General features: G+C 45.5%; 2 protein-coding genes across 5 annotated transcripts in view; one reads left to right on the plus strand and one right to left on the minus strand.

The window, feature by feature from the left end:
* The window catches only part of Snap29 (synaptosome associated protein 29), a 30475-nt gene extending 20389 nt beyond the window's left edge, over positions 1 to 10086 (minus strand). Inside the window, exon 1 of the mRNA NM_053810.3 lies at positions 9773 to 10086. Coding sequence (NP_446262.3) covers positions 9773 to 10009 — 237 coding nt within the window. The 5' untranslated portion in view covers positions 10010 to 10086. The remainder of the gene's footprint in view (positions 1 to 9772) is intronic.
* Positions 10087 to 10280: 194 nt separating this feature from the next.
* The window catches only part of Pi4ka (phosphatidylinositol 4-kinase alpha), a 120985-nt gene continuing 112463 nt past the window's right edge, over positions 10281 to 18802 (plus strand). For all 4 annotated transcript variants that reach the window (XR_001840421.3, XR_010055966.1, XR_001840422.3 and 1 more), the window contains exon 1: positions 10281 to 10526. Coding sequence is in view for 1 of the 4 variants with exons in the window: in NM_001415014.1 (NP_001401943.1) it covers positions 10335 to 10526 (192 nt within the window). In the remaining 3 variants the exon portion in view is untranslated. The remainder of the gene's footprint in view (positions 10527 to 18802) is intronic.

An 18802-nucleotide genomic window follows, 5' to 3' on the forward strand; every position in this document is an offset into this window, starting at 1 on the left:
TCTTATTTATATCTTGAATTGACTTCTTATCTTTCTTCTTCAGGATTGAATTTACTTGAGTCTTTCTTCCATTGGTCACTGATATCTTTTTGTTGTTGAGGCAGCAGGCTCTTGATGCACAGCCCTGGCTAGCATGGAATTCACTAATTAACTATATCGACCAAGATGATCTTGAACTTTCAGAGACCCACCTGCTTCTACCTCTTTTTTTTTTTTTTTCCTTTTTTCTTTTTTTCGGAGCTGGGGACCGAACCCAGGGCTAAATCCCCAACCCCCTGCTTCTACCTCTTGAGTACTGGGATTAAAGGAGAGGCCACCATGCTGGGCCTTGATTATTGATCCTTTAAAAAGGAGGACTCTTAATTCTGTGTTCTTTCATTTTAGCTATCTGTGTAGGTTTGTCAGGTTGACATAAACTGAGGCATATCTGGGAAGAGGGAAGTCTTAATTGAGAAACTGTCTCCATAAGACTATCCAATAGGCAAGTCTGCAGGCATTTTCTTAATTGGTGATTGATGTGGGAAGAATCAGTCCATTATGGGTGGCACAAACCCCATAGGCAGGTGGTTTCGGAATGCATAAGAAAGTAGACTGACCAAACCAGGGCGGGCAAGCAAGTAGCCAGCTATCTCCAGGGCCTCTGCATCAGCTCTTCCTCAGTGATGGATTTAGAAGCTGTAAGATGAAATAAGCCATGTGCTCTCCAGGCTTCTTCCAGTCAGAGTTTCATCACAGTAACTGAAACTCTAACCAAGACACTGTCTCATTACTGTTTTCCAGGGCTGAGAAGCTGTCAGTCTGTGGGATGTTGTAGTGTATGTTGCCTTCTGTTTTGCTGAGTTCTGTACATCTGTTGGAGTGTGGAGTGTATGGGCCTTCTGTTTGTTCCCACCCCTTTGCCTCACTGTTTACACGAGTTTTCTTTCCTTTTCCGAGACAGGGTTTCTCTGTGTTTTGGCTGTCCTGGAATGGTAAACAAGGCTGGCTGACCTTGAATTCACAGATCTACCTTCCTGTGTGCCTCCAGAGCACTGGGATTGTATGCATGAGTCTTCTTGATAGGTTGTCCTCATGTAGATTTATGTTCTGAGGGAAAGTCAATTTGGAGTAACAACTATGGTGGTTTGACAAAGATGAAATATGAGTTCAATCTTTTTTATCATTAAGGCAAATTCACAGTGCAGGTGAGAGGAACTTTTGCTGACAGCCCCACAGAGAGGAGTCTTCTTGTCTATCTATCCCGTCCTGTGTCACACAATGCCTTTTGGAAACCCTCCCTTGATGGGACTGAGTAGTTTGAAGCCATCATTTTAAGGAGGACCATAGTTCCCTTTGTTGCTTGTTGCTATCCTACCCCTATCTGCTGCGTCTACTTGACACCTTCTGCCTGGGGCAGACTCACAGGACCACACAGACAGGTAGATGTCTGTGGCAGTCAAAGTCCAGGTCTTTTAATGACAGAAGAATCCCTTAGGCCACCTCAGTTTTAACCCTTACAGGCCTAGGCACTGGACTGCCCTTTATCTGGTCTTGTGTTCTTCCGATTCAGATATGGAGATTCTCAGTGGACTACTGAAGCTTAGTAGTCTGACAAATCTTGAACTTTTTCTTCCCCCAAGACAGGGTTTCAATGTGTAGTCCCGGCTGTCTAAGAACTTACTCTATTGACTATTCTGGCTTTGACCTTACAGAGATCTGCCTGTCTCCGAAAGGCATGTACTTTAAAGATTTGTCCAGCTAAATCTTGAAATTCTATTTCACATTGTGGTGTCCTCTCTGGGCCTTATCAGTATCTGATTCGAGTGCATCCATACTTGACGTGTTAAAACCTCTAAGAAGGATGAACCTGTCAGATGATAGCCTTCACACACAATCTGTTCTGTCCATAAGGCTCGCCATGGAGATACTCATGTGTCTCAGTCCTTTGTTTGATTTGGGCCACCGCTCACTCAAGGCACTTCCTTAGAGAAAACACCTCTGAGGGGCAGCCCTCCTCTTTCACCTTTGCTTCTCCTTACAGCATGGAAATCTCATGAGGCAGGAACTTCCCTTGCTCACTGGTGAACACCCAGCAGCCATCTGCTCCAAGTCTGTCCAAAGTGATGTTCCCCAGCCACCAGAATAGCCTGGATCACATGCCTTTAGGGCTGATGTGCAGGCTGCACGTATGGATTCACTATAATATTAATAACTTCCTTTATGCATGACAAACTTATTTCAGTCCCGATTTAATTTCTAGGATAACGTGCTGGGCACTCAATTTAGGGCTTCATCATGCTAGACAAGTGTTCTCCCATTGAGTTTATGTCCTTAGGTGTTCAGTTCCTATGTTGGGGTTTGTGTACAACTGTTAACAGCTGTGTTCCTGTCCTCAGCTCCCTTCCTATGAATCCTCTACCCATTCCACACCTCCACCTTCTATGGTTTAGCAATTATATTAACTCTGTAACACTCTTCCTTCATACCTAAAAGCAAAATCCTCACCAATTTTTAAACATATACTCTACAAGCCAGGTTGGGCGACTGTAATCACTCAGGAGACTGAGGCAAGGGTCTGTCTGGGCTATATAGTGAGTCCCTGTTTAAAGAACAAACAAACAAACAAACAAACAAACAAAACCATCCCCAATTATCTTAGTTAGGCTTTCTATGGCTGCAACAAAACACCATGACCAAGAAGCAAGTTGGGGAGAAAAGGGTTTATTTAGCTTACACTTCCACTTTGCTGTTTATCACGAAAACAAAGTTAGGACAGGAACTCAAACAGGGCAGGAACCTGGAGGCAAGAACTGATGCAGAGGCCATGGAGGGTGCTGCTTTCTGACTTTCACCTCATGGCTTGCTTAGTCTTCTTATTTATGGAATCCATCAGTACCACCCACAATGGGGTGGGCCCTCCTGTACTGATCAGTAATTGAGAAAATGCCTTACAGCTGGAGCTCCTGGAGGCATTTCCTCAACTGAGGCTCCCTTCTCTCTGATGACTTTAGCTTGTATTATGTTGACATAAAACCAGCCAGCACACCAACCTATTATATATTCTGGAAATCTGACTGAAAGGTATGAAACTACATAGCCAGCCCTCTGTATCTGAGTACTCAACTAGCTATAAATGGAAGATACCTGATAGTCTGCAACAGGACACACACACAGACTTTTTGTCATTATATTCTAAACATTGCGGTATGGTAACTATGCACAGAATCGACACTTATTATGTCCTTCCCCACCTTGATATGGGGGTCTGATGTAGCCCAGGCTGGCCTTGAAATTGCTATGTAGCCTTGGGTAACCTTAAACTTCTGATTATCCTGGGTTATTTTTTGAGTGCTGGAATCAAACCAAGGTTTTGTGCATGCCAGGCAAATATTCTACCAAGTAAGCTGCACCTCTAGTCCTTCTCTAGGTATTATCAGTAATCTGGAGATAACTTGAAACATACGAGAAGGGCCAGAGACAGCAATCCGTGCTTGGGTACTTGGTTAGCATGCACAAGGCCCTTAGTTCAATCCCTGGTACTGGAGAGAGGTAGGGAGGAAGGTTTGATCAGGAGGTGTGTGTGTGACGCTAGTAGGACTGAAGACTTTGTCCTGCCTATGCCTTAAAGACGATAAATGAACAAATAGAAGTATATGAGAGATGTGTCTGAATGGAAATATTAGGCCATTTCATGTAAGGGACATGAGCACTCAGGGTGTTTGTAGAAGTCCTGGAACTAACTTAGAGCAACCACAGAAAACTATTGAAGTTCAGGTTAAATGTAGAGGTCCCAAGTTAATGTAGGGAGGGCCTTTAGTCCATTTAGAGACTGTGGGACATGTAAACAAAATGTGCTGCCTTTTCTATCCAAGGGTTAAATAGACAAATCTCCATGTGAAACATTGTAACCACCTTCGGCTCTTCTTGAAGTCAACATGTATGTGCTCAAGGTTGCAGCCTGTTCTCAGAAGTTGCACTTTGTTCATTAAGTATGCCATTTTGAGTTAGCTAGCTGCCTAAGAGTGTGAGACCAAGCTCTGAGCATTCAGACTGAGGCACAGGATTCCTTTGCTTTAGGAATAAAAACCTAGGACCACTCTGAGGTGGACTTGCCTGCTTGACTTGGCATGGCTACACACCATTCTGCAGAAGTAAATCCTTTTGCCTTGATGAAATACCTTGGATTGTGAAGTCATTTTCTTGGGACCCTAGACCCATTTCTAACATGGTGTTAACATTTCTAACCCAATGTGTTACCTGGGTTTCTGTTTAGTGGGTGAAATTCAGAAATACAGTGCATAGAGCTATAATACATAGGCAAAATACTGATTTGAACTTACCTTTAAACTCTATTTACTACATCTCCAGCTCCAGGCATTTTTTTGAGACAGGATCTCACTATGTAGCTCTGGCTGGTCTAGAACTTGCTATTTAGCCTATACTGGCTTCAAACTCATAGAGACCCACCTGCCTCTGCTGAGACTGGAGGCATGTACCACCATTCCTAGCTTAGGAATTTTTAAGTAAAAAGAAAAAAAAATTTTGGACTGTGTCAAACAAACTTGCAAGAGCTAGTTTTCAGAAGAGAAAGGACCTGATAAATTTATCTTCAGAGTCTCCAAGCACATCATCCTCACAGGCCGTTGTGGAACAGGCCAGAGCAATACATGTTGGATAAATGATTTCTGTAGCATACATGGACCGATTCTGTCTTTCTCCCCCCTCCTTTTCTTCTCCTTCTTTATTATTAGTGTTACTTTGCAATGCTGCAGCTCAAATTCAGGGCTTACGTATGACTGTTGAGTGCTCTACCACTGAGCTACATCCACAGCTCTGGATCCTTGTACAGGACAACAGATGAGGCTGGGGGGTTACGGTGGGCAAAGCTCTGGTGGCCCAGGGGCCCTTGGCTACTCCAGCAGTCAGTTCTTCCTATCATGACAGGGTTTTCTCAAAAGCCACTCCTCTTTTCCGCTTAGAAAGCTGCAGGGAAAGCAAAAGACTAATGTAACCTTTCTCGGAATCGCAGGGAGCTCCTATTCTCCGAGTGACACTCAGAGGAGACCAGACACCTTATATAGATGGTACAACGGGAACATAGGGAAATATATAAGGATGGCTTTTCCTCTCAAAGAGGCAGAAGGCCAGAGGAGGGAGGATGCTTTGGATTCTGGAAGTTTCTATATGCTAGAATCTATTAAGTGGAGAACATGAGACCAGCAAAGCAAATAGCTTCTTTGGCTGAAATCCTCCCCCAAAAGGGACAGGAAATGACTGGACTTAATGTCCTTCTGACTTCGGGACAGCAAGGAGGAAAGGGGGTGTGACAGGGCATGTGACAGAGGAGAACTGATAGTGTTTCCTCAGTCTTTCCTGTGAGGACAGGCTTGCCAAGACTCTGTGCACAATCATTTTGAAGGCAGACCTCACGTGCTCTCGGTTTGGAGGTATGCTCCCATAGCTCAGAAGTGGGCTGTGTTGACCTTTTCATCTGCATCTGTGAAAATGAGACCCAGGGTGGGTGTGAGGGGTGTGAATTCCTGGATGAGGAATGTAGCTTAGCTGGTAAGGGTGTTTGCCTGATGTTGGCTTACATGATATGTTGGGATCTCAATCCTAGCTCTCTGTAAACTGAGAGCAGTGATGGGACATTCCTGAAATCCCAACTCTGGGAGGAGCAGGCAGATAATCAGGAGTTCAGGGTCATCCTTAGGTACAGAGAGTTGGAGGTCAGTCTACGCTACATTGAGACTCTGTCTCAAAAACAAAGGACAAGAAAACACAAAATGCTCTCCGTAGGAAGAGTGGATGGGCCAGATGACTGCTTATGAGATGATTACAGGTGTCCCCAACTTCTTTAAACCCCGAGTATTTTCTAAATTTAAACAGGAGAAAGGAGAAAGAGAGAGGATATGCTTAGGTTGCTAAGGAACTACAGAGAAAGTTCCTCAACTCCTTTTTTTCTGTGAAATATTCCTCAGAGCAAGGGGAGGAGGAAGTTAGGGGAACAATGACCATGCAAGGGCTCAAACTGCCTGAAGTGAGGTGGCATTCACAGAGATAGGTTATGTTCTGGGGGCACTGTGAGGATTCAGGGACTCAATGAGTTCCTGCTGCCTGAGCATGGAAGTTGGTGGGACTTTCTCCAAGACACACAGAATTCACTCTCTGTCAAGCATTTTTCCAGTTCTAGGGAACTAACCAAGCCCAAACCTCACCCTGAGGGCTCACACAGTTCATGCAGAGTAAGAGCAAGTCTAGTCTGCTTTTCTAATTTGTTAACAACACTGTGGTGCTGAGAGCTGAGTTAGGCAGAACCATTCTTGATTCGATGAGCTTAGTTTCACGGGAAAAACTATAAAAAGGTCATTACACACAGTGAACCCCCAACAAGGGTTCCTGGCCTGGTTTAAGGAGAATAACAGGGAGTCCCAAGGGTGGGTGTGGTAAATGCCTGAGTTGAAGAAAGCAGCTAGTCCATGCAGCTGGAGTAACTGAAGGGAAGTGGAACTGTGTGTCTAGCATAGAAGGGTGTGGGCAGGACCCATGAGACCCAGCAGAAAACACCCAGCAAATGATATGGAGGCCGCCAGATCACAACTATATCTTACAGCCAAGATATCCATCCTATATCATCAGGTAGGCCTCAGATTAAGTCTGAAATTAAACTTAGCTGTTAACTGATAAGTACACAAATGTCAACCTGGGGTCAGCTCACTAAATCCAAACTCTGAAATTTATTATTTTAGTCTGGAGATTAAGCAGGTGTGGTGGCACAGGCATGAGATCCCAGCACTTCAGAGCTGAACTCAAAGAGGATCAGCAAGTTGGAGGTGAGCCTGGGCAAATTCTATTTCACAACGGAAAAGAGGAAAAAATAAAAAAGAAAGAAGAGAAATTTATCATTATTTCTCCCAATACACACCCACACTGACAGATTCTAGCATGGAGAGCCAAGCAAACATGGAGCTTGCTGGGTTCTGTGTGAACCAGAGATCACCCTGGTGTCGAGAGGATTCAGAAACAGAAGTTTGTTATTAGGTTACATAAAACAATACAAAACAAAAAAAGGCACTGATTACTAGAGAGGGATGAATGTAGTAGTTGTCTTTCCATCCTCACCAGCTTTGGCTGAGAAATGGTGCATTCGAGTCATCATGAGCAACTGTGGAAGAGCAGGTCTGGCTGGGAAGGGCTCACTGGGAATGACTGTTCCCACTAGCTTTCGAGAAAACAAGAGTACATCTGTGGCGCCGGACTTACTTATTCTAACTGGGGAAACTGAGGCGTTTGCTTTGTCACTCCTCTGGGTTATGAGGGATGGTCTGTCTCTCTGACCTCTCTGAACTGAATGCCCAGTGTGAATGCCTTTATCTCTTCAGTGACAGGCTCTGGGGAGATAAAGGGATGAATAGCCCCTGAGGAGCACGTGCTAGCCACGGTAGCTGAGCACATTATATGTCAGTATTACCAAACACCAGGCCCTTTCCACTGTGCTGGTGCAACGACAACTGAAGCCCTGGTCTACTGTTTGTTGCTGGGCTCTGCTGAACTAAGAAACCAGGCTCTAAAAAGATCACTGTAGCATGCTATGCTGCTCCAGGAGGGGCGGAGTGTCCTGGGAAGGGGCGTGGCTTTGGCCAGGTGGTGATTCGTAGGAAGCAAATATCATCATGTTCATTTTTAGGAGGCTGGTTTCACAAACATGGCCATTAGCCTGTCCCCCCTCCCCACGCCACCCTTCACTGCATTTAAGTATGAAATAACCTTCAATACTATTAAATGATATACAGGCCAATATGTAAAGAATACCTCACTTTAAAGTTAAAAAAATAAAAGTGCTTGGTGTGGTGGCTTAAACTTCAGCACTCACAGGCTGTGTTTGAGGTCAGCCTAGTCTACATAAAGTTGGAGGATAGTTGGGATTACATAGTATAATACTATGAGGGAAAAAAAAGTTCTCTTGGGGCTGGAGAGATGGCTCAGTGGTTAAGAGCACTGACTGCTCTTCCAGAGGTCCTGAGTTCAATTCCCAGCAACCACATGGTGGCTCACAACCATCTGAAATAAAGTCTGATACCCTCTTCTGGTGTGCCTGAAGACAGCTACAGTGTATCCATATACATTAAATAAATAAGTCTTTTATTAAAAAAAAAAAAAAAGGTTCTCTTTTGGGGCTAGAGAGGTGACTCAGCAGGTCAGAGTGCTTTCTACCTGTTCACAGTTCGGCATTTGCACCTGGTAAACATCTATGATCTCAGCACTCTGGAGGCTGAAGGAGGAGAATCTTGAGTTCAAGGCCAATCTGGGTTACACTGGGTTACATTGTGAGAACTTATCACCTATCTCAACAGGAAGTGATCTGTTTACCAAGACCCTTAGGACTCCAATTGATCTGGACTGGAACATCAAGAATCCAGTACCCAGAAGCACAACTTCCTAGAGGCAGAGCATGCATTAGCAATCAGGGAGACCACAACAGGGAAGGATAGGAGAAGATAACTACTCAAACAGCGGCAACGCAGAAACGACAGAGATGACTGACTATATGAGAAGGTAAGCAGCATACCTCAGATCTGCCTAAGTTCCTTTGGTCAGAAGAAAGTTTGCCAAAGATCAGAGATGAAGACTGGAGAAGAAGGCAATATGTTGTTTCAACTATTACACTTCAAAACTGTAAAATACTTAAGATTAGTCTTTGCTGATGTATCAGTAATTTCTTCTTCTGCCAAAACAACTGTTTTACTAATAGACTTAGGGGCAACCTGGTGTCTTGGAATAATCTTTATTCTGTGCTGGGCAAGATGGTATGTTGCTGTAATCCCAGTATCAGAAAGATTGCGACCCAAGGATTCTAAGTTCCAGACCAGCCTGGGCTTCATTGGCAGACTGTCCACCAAGCCAAAACTCCTCAAAAAGAAAAGGTCTTGGGGTTGGGGATTTAGCTCAGTGGTAGAGCGCTTGCCTAGCAAGTGCAAGGCCCTGGGTTCAGTCCCCAGCTCCGGAAAAAGAAAAAAAAAGAAAAGAAAAGAAAAAGAAAAGGTCTTAAGACATTTCAGAAGACGAGCTGTTTCCAGACCCACATTGGGCAACTCCCATCTGTCAACTCCAGCTCCAAGGGATTCCCAGGAGCCCTGTTCTGACTCAAGGGACAGCCCAAACATGTGCATACTCAAATACAGGTAAATTAAAGACAAAGCAAAGTTCCTAGTTGCTGAAATTTTCTATGAATGTAAAGAGCTGTCACAACAACAACATATGATCTACAAAGGTAAGAATCTAGACTCAATTCAGGATCTGGTTTCCTAAGCAGGAGTCCAGGCAAAGGGACTTAAATATTCCCATTAGGAAGAGGAGCCGTGGTTAAGGAAGTGAACACAGACTTCCTTTGCTTCAGTGGCACCACCTGGCACCTGAAGCATATACAGACACATTTTAACTGGGTCACTAGAGAGGAACGGCCTGAGGCTTCTGCCCAACAAGTTATATAGAAATGAAAGAGACACTACTTCCCCAATACAGATCTGTACTTTGGTATTTTTACTCTCAGACACCTTTTATATAGAAACGGGGGCAGGACAGTGAGGGAGGAATCAGCCATGCAGAATTAAAGGTAAGGAAGCTTCCCGAGGTAAACATCAGGTGATCCCGATACAATCCTTTACACTATGTCCAAGAACTTACGGTAGGCAATTAGAAAAAAATCCCAAAAGATCGTGAACAAAACATTTCCTCATCCCGTTTTTATAACGCATTGATTGGCCGGTTCAGCTCAGTTCTGCCCCAGGCTCACCTCTGAAGAGGCGACTCCGATCTTCTCCGATTCATACATGAGGGACAAGGACCTGCTGGTGCTGGCAGCAGTAGCCTCGGCCCTGCGTAACACCTCTTGTCTCAGGTACTGCTGCCTGTCAATAGGCGCGTCGGGGCCGTCGGGCAGGTCGCGGGCGTCCTTCCACGGCGCCGGCCGGGTGTCCTCGTCTTCCACATCATCGTCGAAAGGATTATAGCTTTTAGGATAGCCAGACATGGTGCCGGCGACGGCCTGAACCTTGGAAGCAGGAAGGGCAGCTGAGCGAGGAGTCGGTAGCCCAGCGCCGGCCGGCGGACTCACTGTGGCCGCCGCGCGCACTACTTCCGCCAGTACTGCGCTAGAGCCCCGCCTCCAGAGCTAACCACTACGCGGAGCTGCAGAGGGGAACCAGGCCCCACCCAGTGCGAGGGCGAAGAAGGAAGAGGAGACACGGCGGTCACGTGACCGGGAAGCCGGCCGCCTTTGCGCCTGCGCCGTAAGGTCCGGCAGTGGCAGTCCCAGAGCTACAAACCCGGCCGCCTGCGCCCGGACGCGCGCTGTGATGGCGGCTGCTGGGGCCCGGGGAGGCGGCGGCGCCGGCGCCGCTGGGGCCCGGGGAGGCGGCGGCGCCGGCGCCGGCACCGGCGGCTCGGGGTCCAGCTCTGGTTCCAGCACCTCCCGAGGTTTTTATTTCAACACAGTGCTTTCACTGGCCCGCTCCCTGGCTGTGCAGAGACCTGCATCCTTAGAGAAGGTAACCCAGCGGACTGACAGGAGGAGGGGCCTGAGGTGGTGAAGCGGCGGGACGCTGCTAGCGTCTGAGAAGGTTACTTGCGACTAGAGGGGGGCTCCTGAATAAAGTGGCAGCGAGGTAGGGAGGTCGGTGGGAGAGGGGTCTGGTGAAGAGAGGAATCGGGAAGTCGACGGGATACAGGGAGGTCTGGTACAGGTGGGAGTGGGAGGGTGGTGAGCTGTAGGCGGGCGGACTGCTGCTGCGACATCTCAGATGCGGGGGTTGTGGCAGCGACGTGACTGCCTGTGAGGCGTGGCGGGATGAGCCAAGGATCCAGAGTCCAATCCTTTGGTCCTGATTTTCCGTTTTTCATTCAGTGATCTTGGAGAGGTGTCTTTCTCGTAAGATGGACTATCCCCCCCGCCTTTTGCCCTTCTCATCGGATTGCAGAGAAAGACAGCTAAAGCTCTGTGTCTGGAAGTGCGTCCTGATCTGCAAACCGTATTACTTAAGAGATGATAGCGTTAGACTGGATCAAAAGATGAGTTTCGAGAAGGTGCAGTGGCAGGAATGGGCAATGAACTGCGAGTAGACAGAGGACTAAATTCAGGATTGCTTCCTAAGAGAAAGACAGGCCAGTCCTTATCTTGGAAGATAAAAGATATACTTGGAGCTGGGATGGGAGGTGAACTGGGCTGTTGGTGAAAGGTAAAAACCCCAGGATTAAGAAGGCTAGCCGCTTTCTGTTAGCAAACACAACAAAAGAAAACAACCAATGGATGTTGTGATAGGAAGAAGACAGATTTTAGTGCACCTGCCCCTGACGGTAAAGCTGAAAGGCAGAGTGACCTGGTCTTTGACCTTGTAAGTTCTCAAACTTGATTTTATAGCTTACCTGCAGTGGGAGCAGGTTCTGGAAGGTCTAATGCCAACCCAATTTCTGGCTAAAGAATGAATATAAGCTGACCATGGTAGCATGTCCATGCCACCCAGGGACAGCCAGTATCTGCAGAGATGGCTGAGCAGTTGCTGCTCTTTCAGAGTTGGTGTCTCAGTACCCATGTCTGGCAGCTTAGGACTGCTTTAAAGGTCCTGTCAGGGCATCAGGAAGCCCTCTTTTGGTGTCTGTGGGCACCTGCATGCATGAGCACATGGGAGCACAAATTAATAATAATAATAACTTTAAAAAGATAGATTTATTTATTTATTATGTCTACACCATAGCTATCTTCAGACACACAAGAAGAGGGCATCAGATTTCATTACAGATGGTTGTGAGCCACCTTGTGGGATTTGAACTCAGGACTTCTGGAAGAGCAGTCCTAAGAGCTGAGCCATTTCTCCAGCCCAATAATAGCATTTTTAAATAAACCGAAAACCAAAAAACAAACCTGGTTTAGGAATTGTGGTACGACTTGGGCAGCGTATTAAGATCCCGACTCAAGGGGAGAAAGGCAGCTCTGTGTGTGTGTGTGTGTGTGTGTGTGTGTGTGTGTGAGAGGGAGAGAGAGAGAGAGAGAGAGAGAGAATATGAGTTTCAGTGGTAAGACCATTTAAATTTGTATCCCTTATTGCTTGTGTTTCAAAACTTGTTTTGTTTTATGTGTTCAAATGTTTTGCCCGAATATGTGCTCTGTACACAATATGTGTTAGTGCTTGCAGAGGTCAGAAGAGGGCATCATTGAATCCCTTGGCACTGGAATCATGTGAACTTCCACATGGGTGCAGGGAATCAAACCTGAGTCCTCTGGAAGAGCAGCCAGTGCTTCTAACAGCTGAGCCATCTGTCCAACCCCTCCCCTTTGTTTGTTTGTTTGTTTGTTATATGCTATAATGGGCACCTGGAGGTCACAGGACAAACTTGCAGGGATCAGTTCTTTCCTCCCACCATGTGGGTCTCAGAGATCGGACTCAGATTGTCAGGCTTGGCTGCATATGCTTTTATGAACTGAGCAAACACCCCGTCTTCCCCCCCACCTTTTGGTGGAGACAGGATCTCACAACATGGCTTTTCTGGAACTCCTGAGCAGACTGAGCTAGCCTTTGACTGACAGAGCTCCACCTGCTTGCTTCCGCTTACCAAGTGCTGGGATTGAGGGTGAGCGCCATCACACAAGTACAAGTGGACAGCTCAGTTCCACATGTTGATTCTCTCATGCAAAACCACCAAAAACCAAAACACAGAACAGTACTTGGTAGGGGTGTTAGGAAGATCAATAAAAAGACCTGAATAAAACCACTCTACGATGAGCTTGAGAAATATTTCAGCAGTTAAGAGCTCTTGCTGCTTTCCTAGAGGACCCAGGTTCAAGTCTCAGCACCCACATGGTGGCTCACAACTATCTGTAACCCTACTTTCAGGCATCTGCTGCCCTCTTCTGGTCTCCATGGATACTACATACACATGATACACAGATTTACACATAAGCAAAACATTAAGCACATGAAATAAAAATAGTACACCTTGATGTTTACATTTATTCAGAAAAGTGGGGATTGAAGGAGTCAGAACTTGTGGGAGCTGGTTTGCCCTTTGAACTCTCACGTCATCAGGCTTGGTGGCAAGTGGCCACTGGTTATCTTGTCAATCTGAACTGGATGATTCTTGAAGTTATTTTATTTTAAATTATATGTATGAATGTTTGGTCTGCATATATGCTTGTGCACCACTTGCATGGTGCGCCCATGGAGGCCAGAAGAAGGCATTAGAATACCTGGAGCTGGTGTAATAGATGTTTATGAGTTCTGGGAATCAAACCCAGGTCTTCTGGAAGAACAGCCTATGCCTCTACAATCTAAGCCATCCCTCCAGCTCCTGAAGTGGATGATTCTTAAGATTGTCCTACATCTCCACCAGAAATAATTTCTCTCTCATTCAGCAGTTGAGAAGTGCACTTTGAACTCAGCTTGTTTCTTATTGCTTATCAGTCAAGACACAGACATACATGCTAGATAAATGTAAAGAAAAAATTAAAAAGAAATTATGGGATCCCTGGATGTGCCAGTGGTAGACTGTGTTTGGTAGAGCACTTGCTTATCATGGACAAGGTCCCAGATTTGATCCCCACTAGCCAAATCAATGCAAACCAAGACCTTGATATTTTTTAATTGTAACTTTGTTAGTTGTTTGTCATAATTGCTTCAGTTGTCAAGATAACAGTATAATGTAAAGTTACTTGATTCTTCCCTGGATTCCCTAAAATCACTTGTTTTGGAAAGTAGTTACAAATCACTTTGAGCAAAAGAGTTAAGAGACAGATCCAAGGCCACTGTCTGAAGGGTTTGCTTGTGATTTGGCCCATGGCTGGTATCTGAGAATTTTGGCATTTGAACTGTTACCTCTATTCCCTGTTTGATAAGCATGGTTTGTTTGCCTAAAACCCCTGTGTATGGAGTAAAATTTATATAAAATATCTTATTTTCTTCTGGAGATCTGTTTGATAGTTGCTAGGCAAGTGATGTCTATGTGACTAACCAGAAAAGTCAGCACTACACAGGGAAATACTGTCTTCAAAATACAAAACCAAAAAAGAAAAAACAAAAACAAAAACAAGAAAAACCCTAAAAATAAAAAACATTACTTGTGTGGGAAGTTTGCCTGCCTGCATGTTTATGCACCACATTCATGCCTGTACATGTGGAGGCCACAAGAGGCCTTCAGATCCCTTGGAACTGGGGTTACAGATGGTTGTGAGCTGCCATATATCTGCTGGGAATTGAACCCACATCCCCTGGAAGAGTAGCCAGTGCCTAACCACTGAGTAATGTCTCCAGCTTCAGTGAAGCATGGGTTTCTCTTCGTGGTCTCGTATTAAATTTAAACCTTGGCTCACCAGCTTCCTGGGCAGCCGCTCCAGCTGTGTGGGCTTGCAGTACAACTCCATCTGTCTTAGAACAGAGACCAGAGACTGCAGCTATGAAGTAGTTCAGTCACCAGTCTTCACATTGATTTCTATCAGCAAGAGTAGGATGCATGGATTAAATAAGAGGAAGTAACAGTTCATCCAACAGTTGCTTTTGCTCTTTTGGTGGGCCAGATACTAGCTTGAAAATAGTATGAGATTTCTGACCTTAATCTGAGCAGCTGACTATCGTATGGTCACTTGTGACCGTGTGTTACGGTGTTGCTGAGGATTGCAGCCTTCTGAACGATGTGGACGGTGGAAATAGCCTCAACTGTGGCAGCAGCTGTAGGATACAGACCCATTGTCTGTGTTGTTGTGTCAGTAACCCACTCTGTTGGTATGACCCAGGAGGAAGCCCATCCTTAAACGTACTCAGTGATGGCCTAGGTGTATCTGGGCAGACAGCACCCATCCTGTTTTAGAATGTACAGACCCGTACAATGAGGATTTGGTCTTAGTTGAGCTGTTGAGCCAGAAGGATGGTATGCCACCAGTTCTGAGTCTGTGTTTACAGACCATGAAATACCCTGAAGGAAGTACTAGGTGGTAGAGGCTAGTTACAGTGTCGGAAGCAGCTTATATACTTGCCATTCTCTGCATATAATGGCTAATGGGATGAGCCTGGCTTTTTGCACTAAACTTAGACTGAACTTAAGCTAACGAGAGCAGCTTCTGGGCAAACCAGCTACTGTAATTTTTCTCTTTCTTTCTTTCTTTCTTTTTTTTTTTTTTTTTTTTTTTTTTTTTTTTTTTTTTGTAGCAGTAGCAAGGAACAGATGTGTTTAACCCCACAGGATGGAGAAAATAAGGAAAGTCTGTGCATTTTCCCAATAGGACCTGCTTCTTTTCTCCTTGTTTCCAGTTTTTTAGTATAACAAATAAATTTAGCTGTGAATACAACAGTATGTTTGTGGGCACTTTGAGGGACCCCTGAAAAGATTTTGTAAAGTAGGCTTCTGTAGGTGGCTGTTCGACGTCTATTGTGGATTCCTGGAATCATCTTGAATAATTTTGCTTTGCACTTTTGTGTATATGTTGTTTGATTTTTCTCACTATATAGTCCTGGTAGGCACATAATTAGGCATGTAGTCCTTGCTATGTAGATTAGGCTGTCCTTGAACTTGGGGCAGTTTGACCTCCTGCTTCTGCTGTGCCTGGCCCTCACCTGAGGTCTTGAGGGTGTATTAGGATAGGGATTGCTGTGATGTTAGTTCTAGCAGATTCACCTGTTTACTTCATCCATCTATTTTAAAATAGTTGATAAGAAGCCCTTAGCCATTTTCGGAGGGAAAAATCTTAGAGGATCTTGGAGGGCTTTCCTAGGACAGCAAAAATGAAGACATGTGAATATTGGTGCTGAGAACCCAACCCTCCCCTCCCCTCCCCTCCCCTCCCCTCCCCTCCCCTCCCCTCCCCTCCCCTCCCCTCCCCTCCCCTCCCCTCCCCTCCCCTCCCCTCCTTTCCTTTTTTTTTTGTGGTTCTTTTTTTCGGAGCTGGGGACCGAACCCAGGGCCTTGTGCTTCCTAGGCAAGCGCTCTACCACTGAGCTAAATCCCCAATCCCCCTTCCTTCCTTCTTTCCTTCCTTCTTTCCTTCCTTCCTTCTTTCCTTCTCTTTCTCTCCTTAGCTTTTACACTTATGGGTGTTTTGCCTGTGTGTGTGTGTGTGCGCACGCGCGCATGTGTGTGCACTGTGTGCCGTGTGCATGCCAGGTGCCCTCGGAGGTCAGAGGGGAGGGTATTGGTTCTCTGGAAGTTCTCTGCCAGAGCAGCCAGTGCTCATTACCAAGCAGCCATCTCTCCAGCCCTGTTTTTGTATTTCTCTCTCCTTTTCTTTCAGAGAGGTGTCAGGGGACTTAGTACAGGTCATATTAACCTGTGAAGGCTCAGTGCTCAAGACTAGACCTGTCACTTGAGCTTAGCTCTCATTAATGCAGGCAACTCTGACATGACTGGCACCTTAATAACACACACACTTCCCCACATTTGTCCTCTGTATGCCACAGTTATGTTAATTTCCTATACCCTGGTCCCAAGCCATGAGACCACTCTGAGACTGCTCAGTATATTTTTTCTAATTACTTAAATCACTCATTTAGAAAGCATTTATTGAGCTACTGCTGTTTACTAGTATGTGGGAGCCCAAGAAAATAAGAAGCAGTTCTGATCTAGTGATTTGTCTGACCAGCAGCAAGTCAGAGTTATTGTTAGTCCCTATCCACTGAGGTATCCTGAGCCTGTCACTCAAACTACTACCGTACTTGGGAACTAACCATAAGGCTCTTAGACTGATGTGTTAGGATATGCCCCAAGTGGTAGGGTAACAGGCATGTACAATCAGGCCTGGTTTATACAGTGTTAAGAATGGAACCCAGGGCTTCATCCTTCCTAAGCAAGCAGGTACTCTACCTACTGAGCTACATCCTCAGCTCAGAACTTTAAAATGTTTTAATATTTTGATTCCTGCGTGAGCTTTGGCTTCTTCTTTAGAAGACTTGGGTCCCAAAAATCTTTACCACCATCAAGAATATTTCTGTGAAGTTCTTTGGGACTAAGTTCTCCTCAGTCCTCAGCTCTTGTTCTCTAGGAGAAGGATGAGAGGAGGGATAGATAAGAAACAGGCCTTTCATTGCTGGAATCGTCATGGAGGTTGGTTTCCAGGCTCCTGTACTTAGGTCAGTCCGATCGTCCTGACTCTGCCTGGCCATGCTTCCCCTGCTTCCAGGAAATACAGTGGCCTACTGGTCCATGTCACACCAGTGGAGTCCCTAATTCTGAGTCACTGGAGTCACGAACACACTGCAAAGTTGGCAGCTTTCCTTGCCTTGTATTCCTGGCCCTGTCCTCAGGAGGCTTCTTCCAGAGTCCTTTCTCTAGGACCTAGAACGACTTCTGTTTCTTCGGTTAGAATTCCTGTCTTTAGGATCTTAGCTATTGATCTGCTACTTAAAAACACTGAGGTACTGGGGACAGATTGAACTTTCCCTGGTAGACTATGTGCTTGTTAACCCCAGTCCGTAGCTGGAGGAATTTATTTATATCTTTATTTTTGTGGTGCTTCAGACAAGGTGCTAGGCAAGTGGCTCTTGAGATCTAATTGCAGTCCTGCGCTACCACACCCAGATCTGAAGCTGATTTTCAAACTTTGTTAGAGAAGGTCTAAAGTAGCTTTTACTCCATTACTGCAGTCACTACCTGGGTAACAGGCTTAGGTCAATGATGAGAACTGTTCAGCTCACAGTTCCTTGTTCTTGGCCTAACTTCATCTATTTTGCATGCACAAAGAATACAGCAGATTTTTGGGGCTTTACTTCTATTGTGCTGCGTTTTCAGGATTTCTAGCTGTGATAGCCTTCCTGTCTGTTTCTGTCTTTATATTCAGTGAGGCCACCAATGTCTGCTTGAGATGTACTGCCCAGCAGTGATAGGGCTCATACTGTTTTCTCCTGTCAGATATCACAGCTGTGCTACTTGCCTAATGTATGAAACAGCGGCTTCCTATAGTTATCAACTTTCTCGTATCTCTTCATAGCTACATAATAAACGCTCAAGGCTCAGAGGAGATTTGATTTTATTTAGTTTTAAGGTATGAGTAAGAGTCTGTGTGTATCTATCTGTAGGTGTCCTCATCCTTTTGTCTACTTTTTACAGAAGAAAGCAAATGCAGAAGGGTTTGGTAGGTTTAACATTTATTAAGTCATTACATTTCCTGTTTACTGAGGTTGGGGGACACTCATGCTGTGGCAGTAGTGTGGAAGTCAACTTGTCTGGAATTGCTTCTCTCTCTGTGAGTCCCAGGGATTAAACTCAGCTTGTCAGGCCTGGCAGCAACTGTTCTTTACACAGTGAACAACCTTACTTGCCCATTTGGTCACTCAAGTAAGCGAAGGAGCCAAAATAAAACTGAGTACTTCCTGTTGCGCAGCTCCCTGACTAACAGGGTATTGTCCGTTGGAATGGGTGTGCTGGGAACCATATGTGTACATGTTCGTGCTGACTCCTCCTGTTGGATACTTGAACAGGACTTGAGAAATTGGGGGGAATGTCTTAGTTAGGGTTTCTATTGCTTCGATGAAACATCGTGACCACAAAGCAGGTTGGCGAGGAGCTTATTTGTCCTACACTTCCATGGCATAGTTCACCATCAGAGGTAGTCAGGACAGAAACTTGCAGTGCAGGAACCTGGAGGCAGGAGCTGATGCAGAGGCCATGGACGGATGCTGCTTACTGGCTTGCTTTCTTATAGACTCCAGAATCACCAGCACAGGGATGGCACCGCCCATGGTAGGCCAAGCTGTTCCCATCAATCACTAAGAAAATGCTTACAACAGATCATATGGAGGCCTTGTCTCATTTCCCTCTTTTCAAAGACCTCTAGTTTTTATGTCAAGTT

This window comes from Rattus norvegicus, chromosome 11 (genome assembly GCF_036323735.1).
Source record: "Rattus norvegicus strain BN/NHsdMcwi chromosome 11, GRCr8, whole genome shotgun sequence".
In the NCBI taxonomy this organism is placed as follows: Eukaryota; Metazoa; Chordata; class Mammalia; order Rodentia; family Muridae; genus Rattus; species Rattus norvegicus.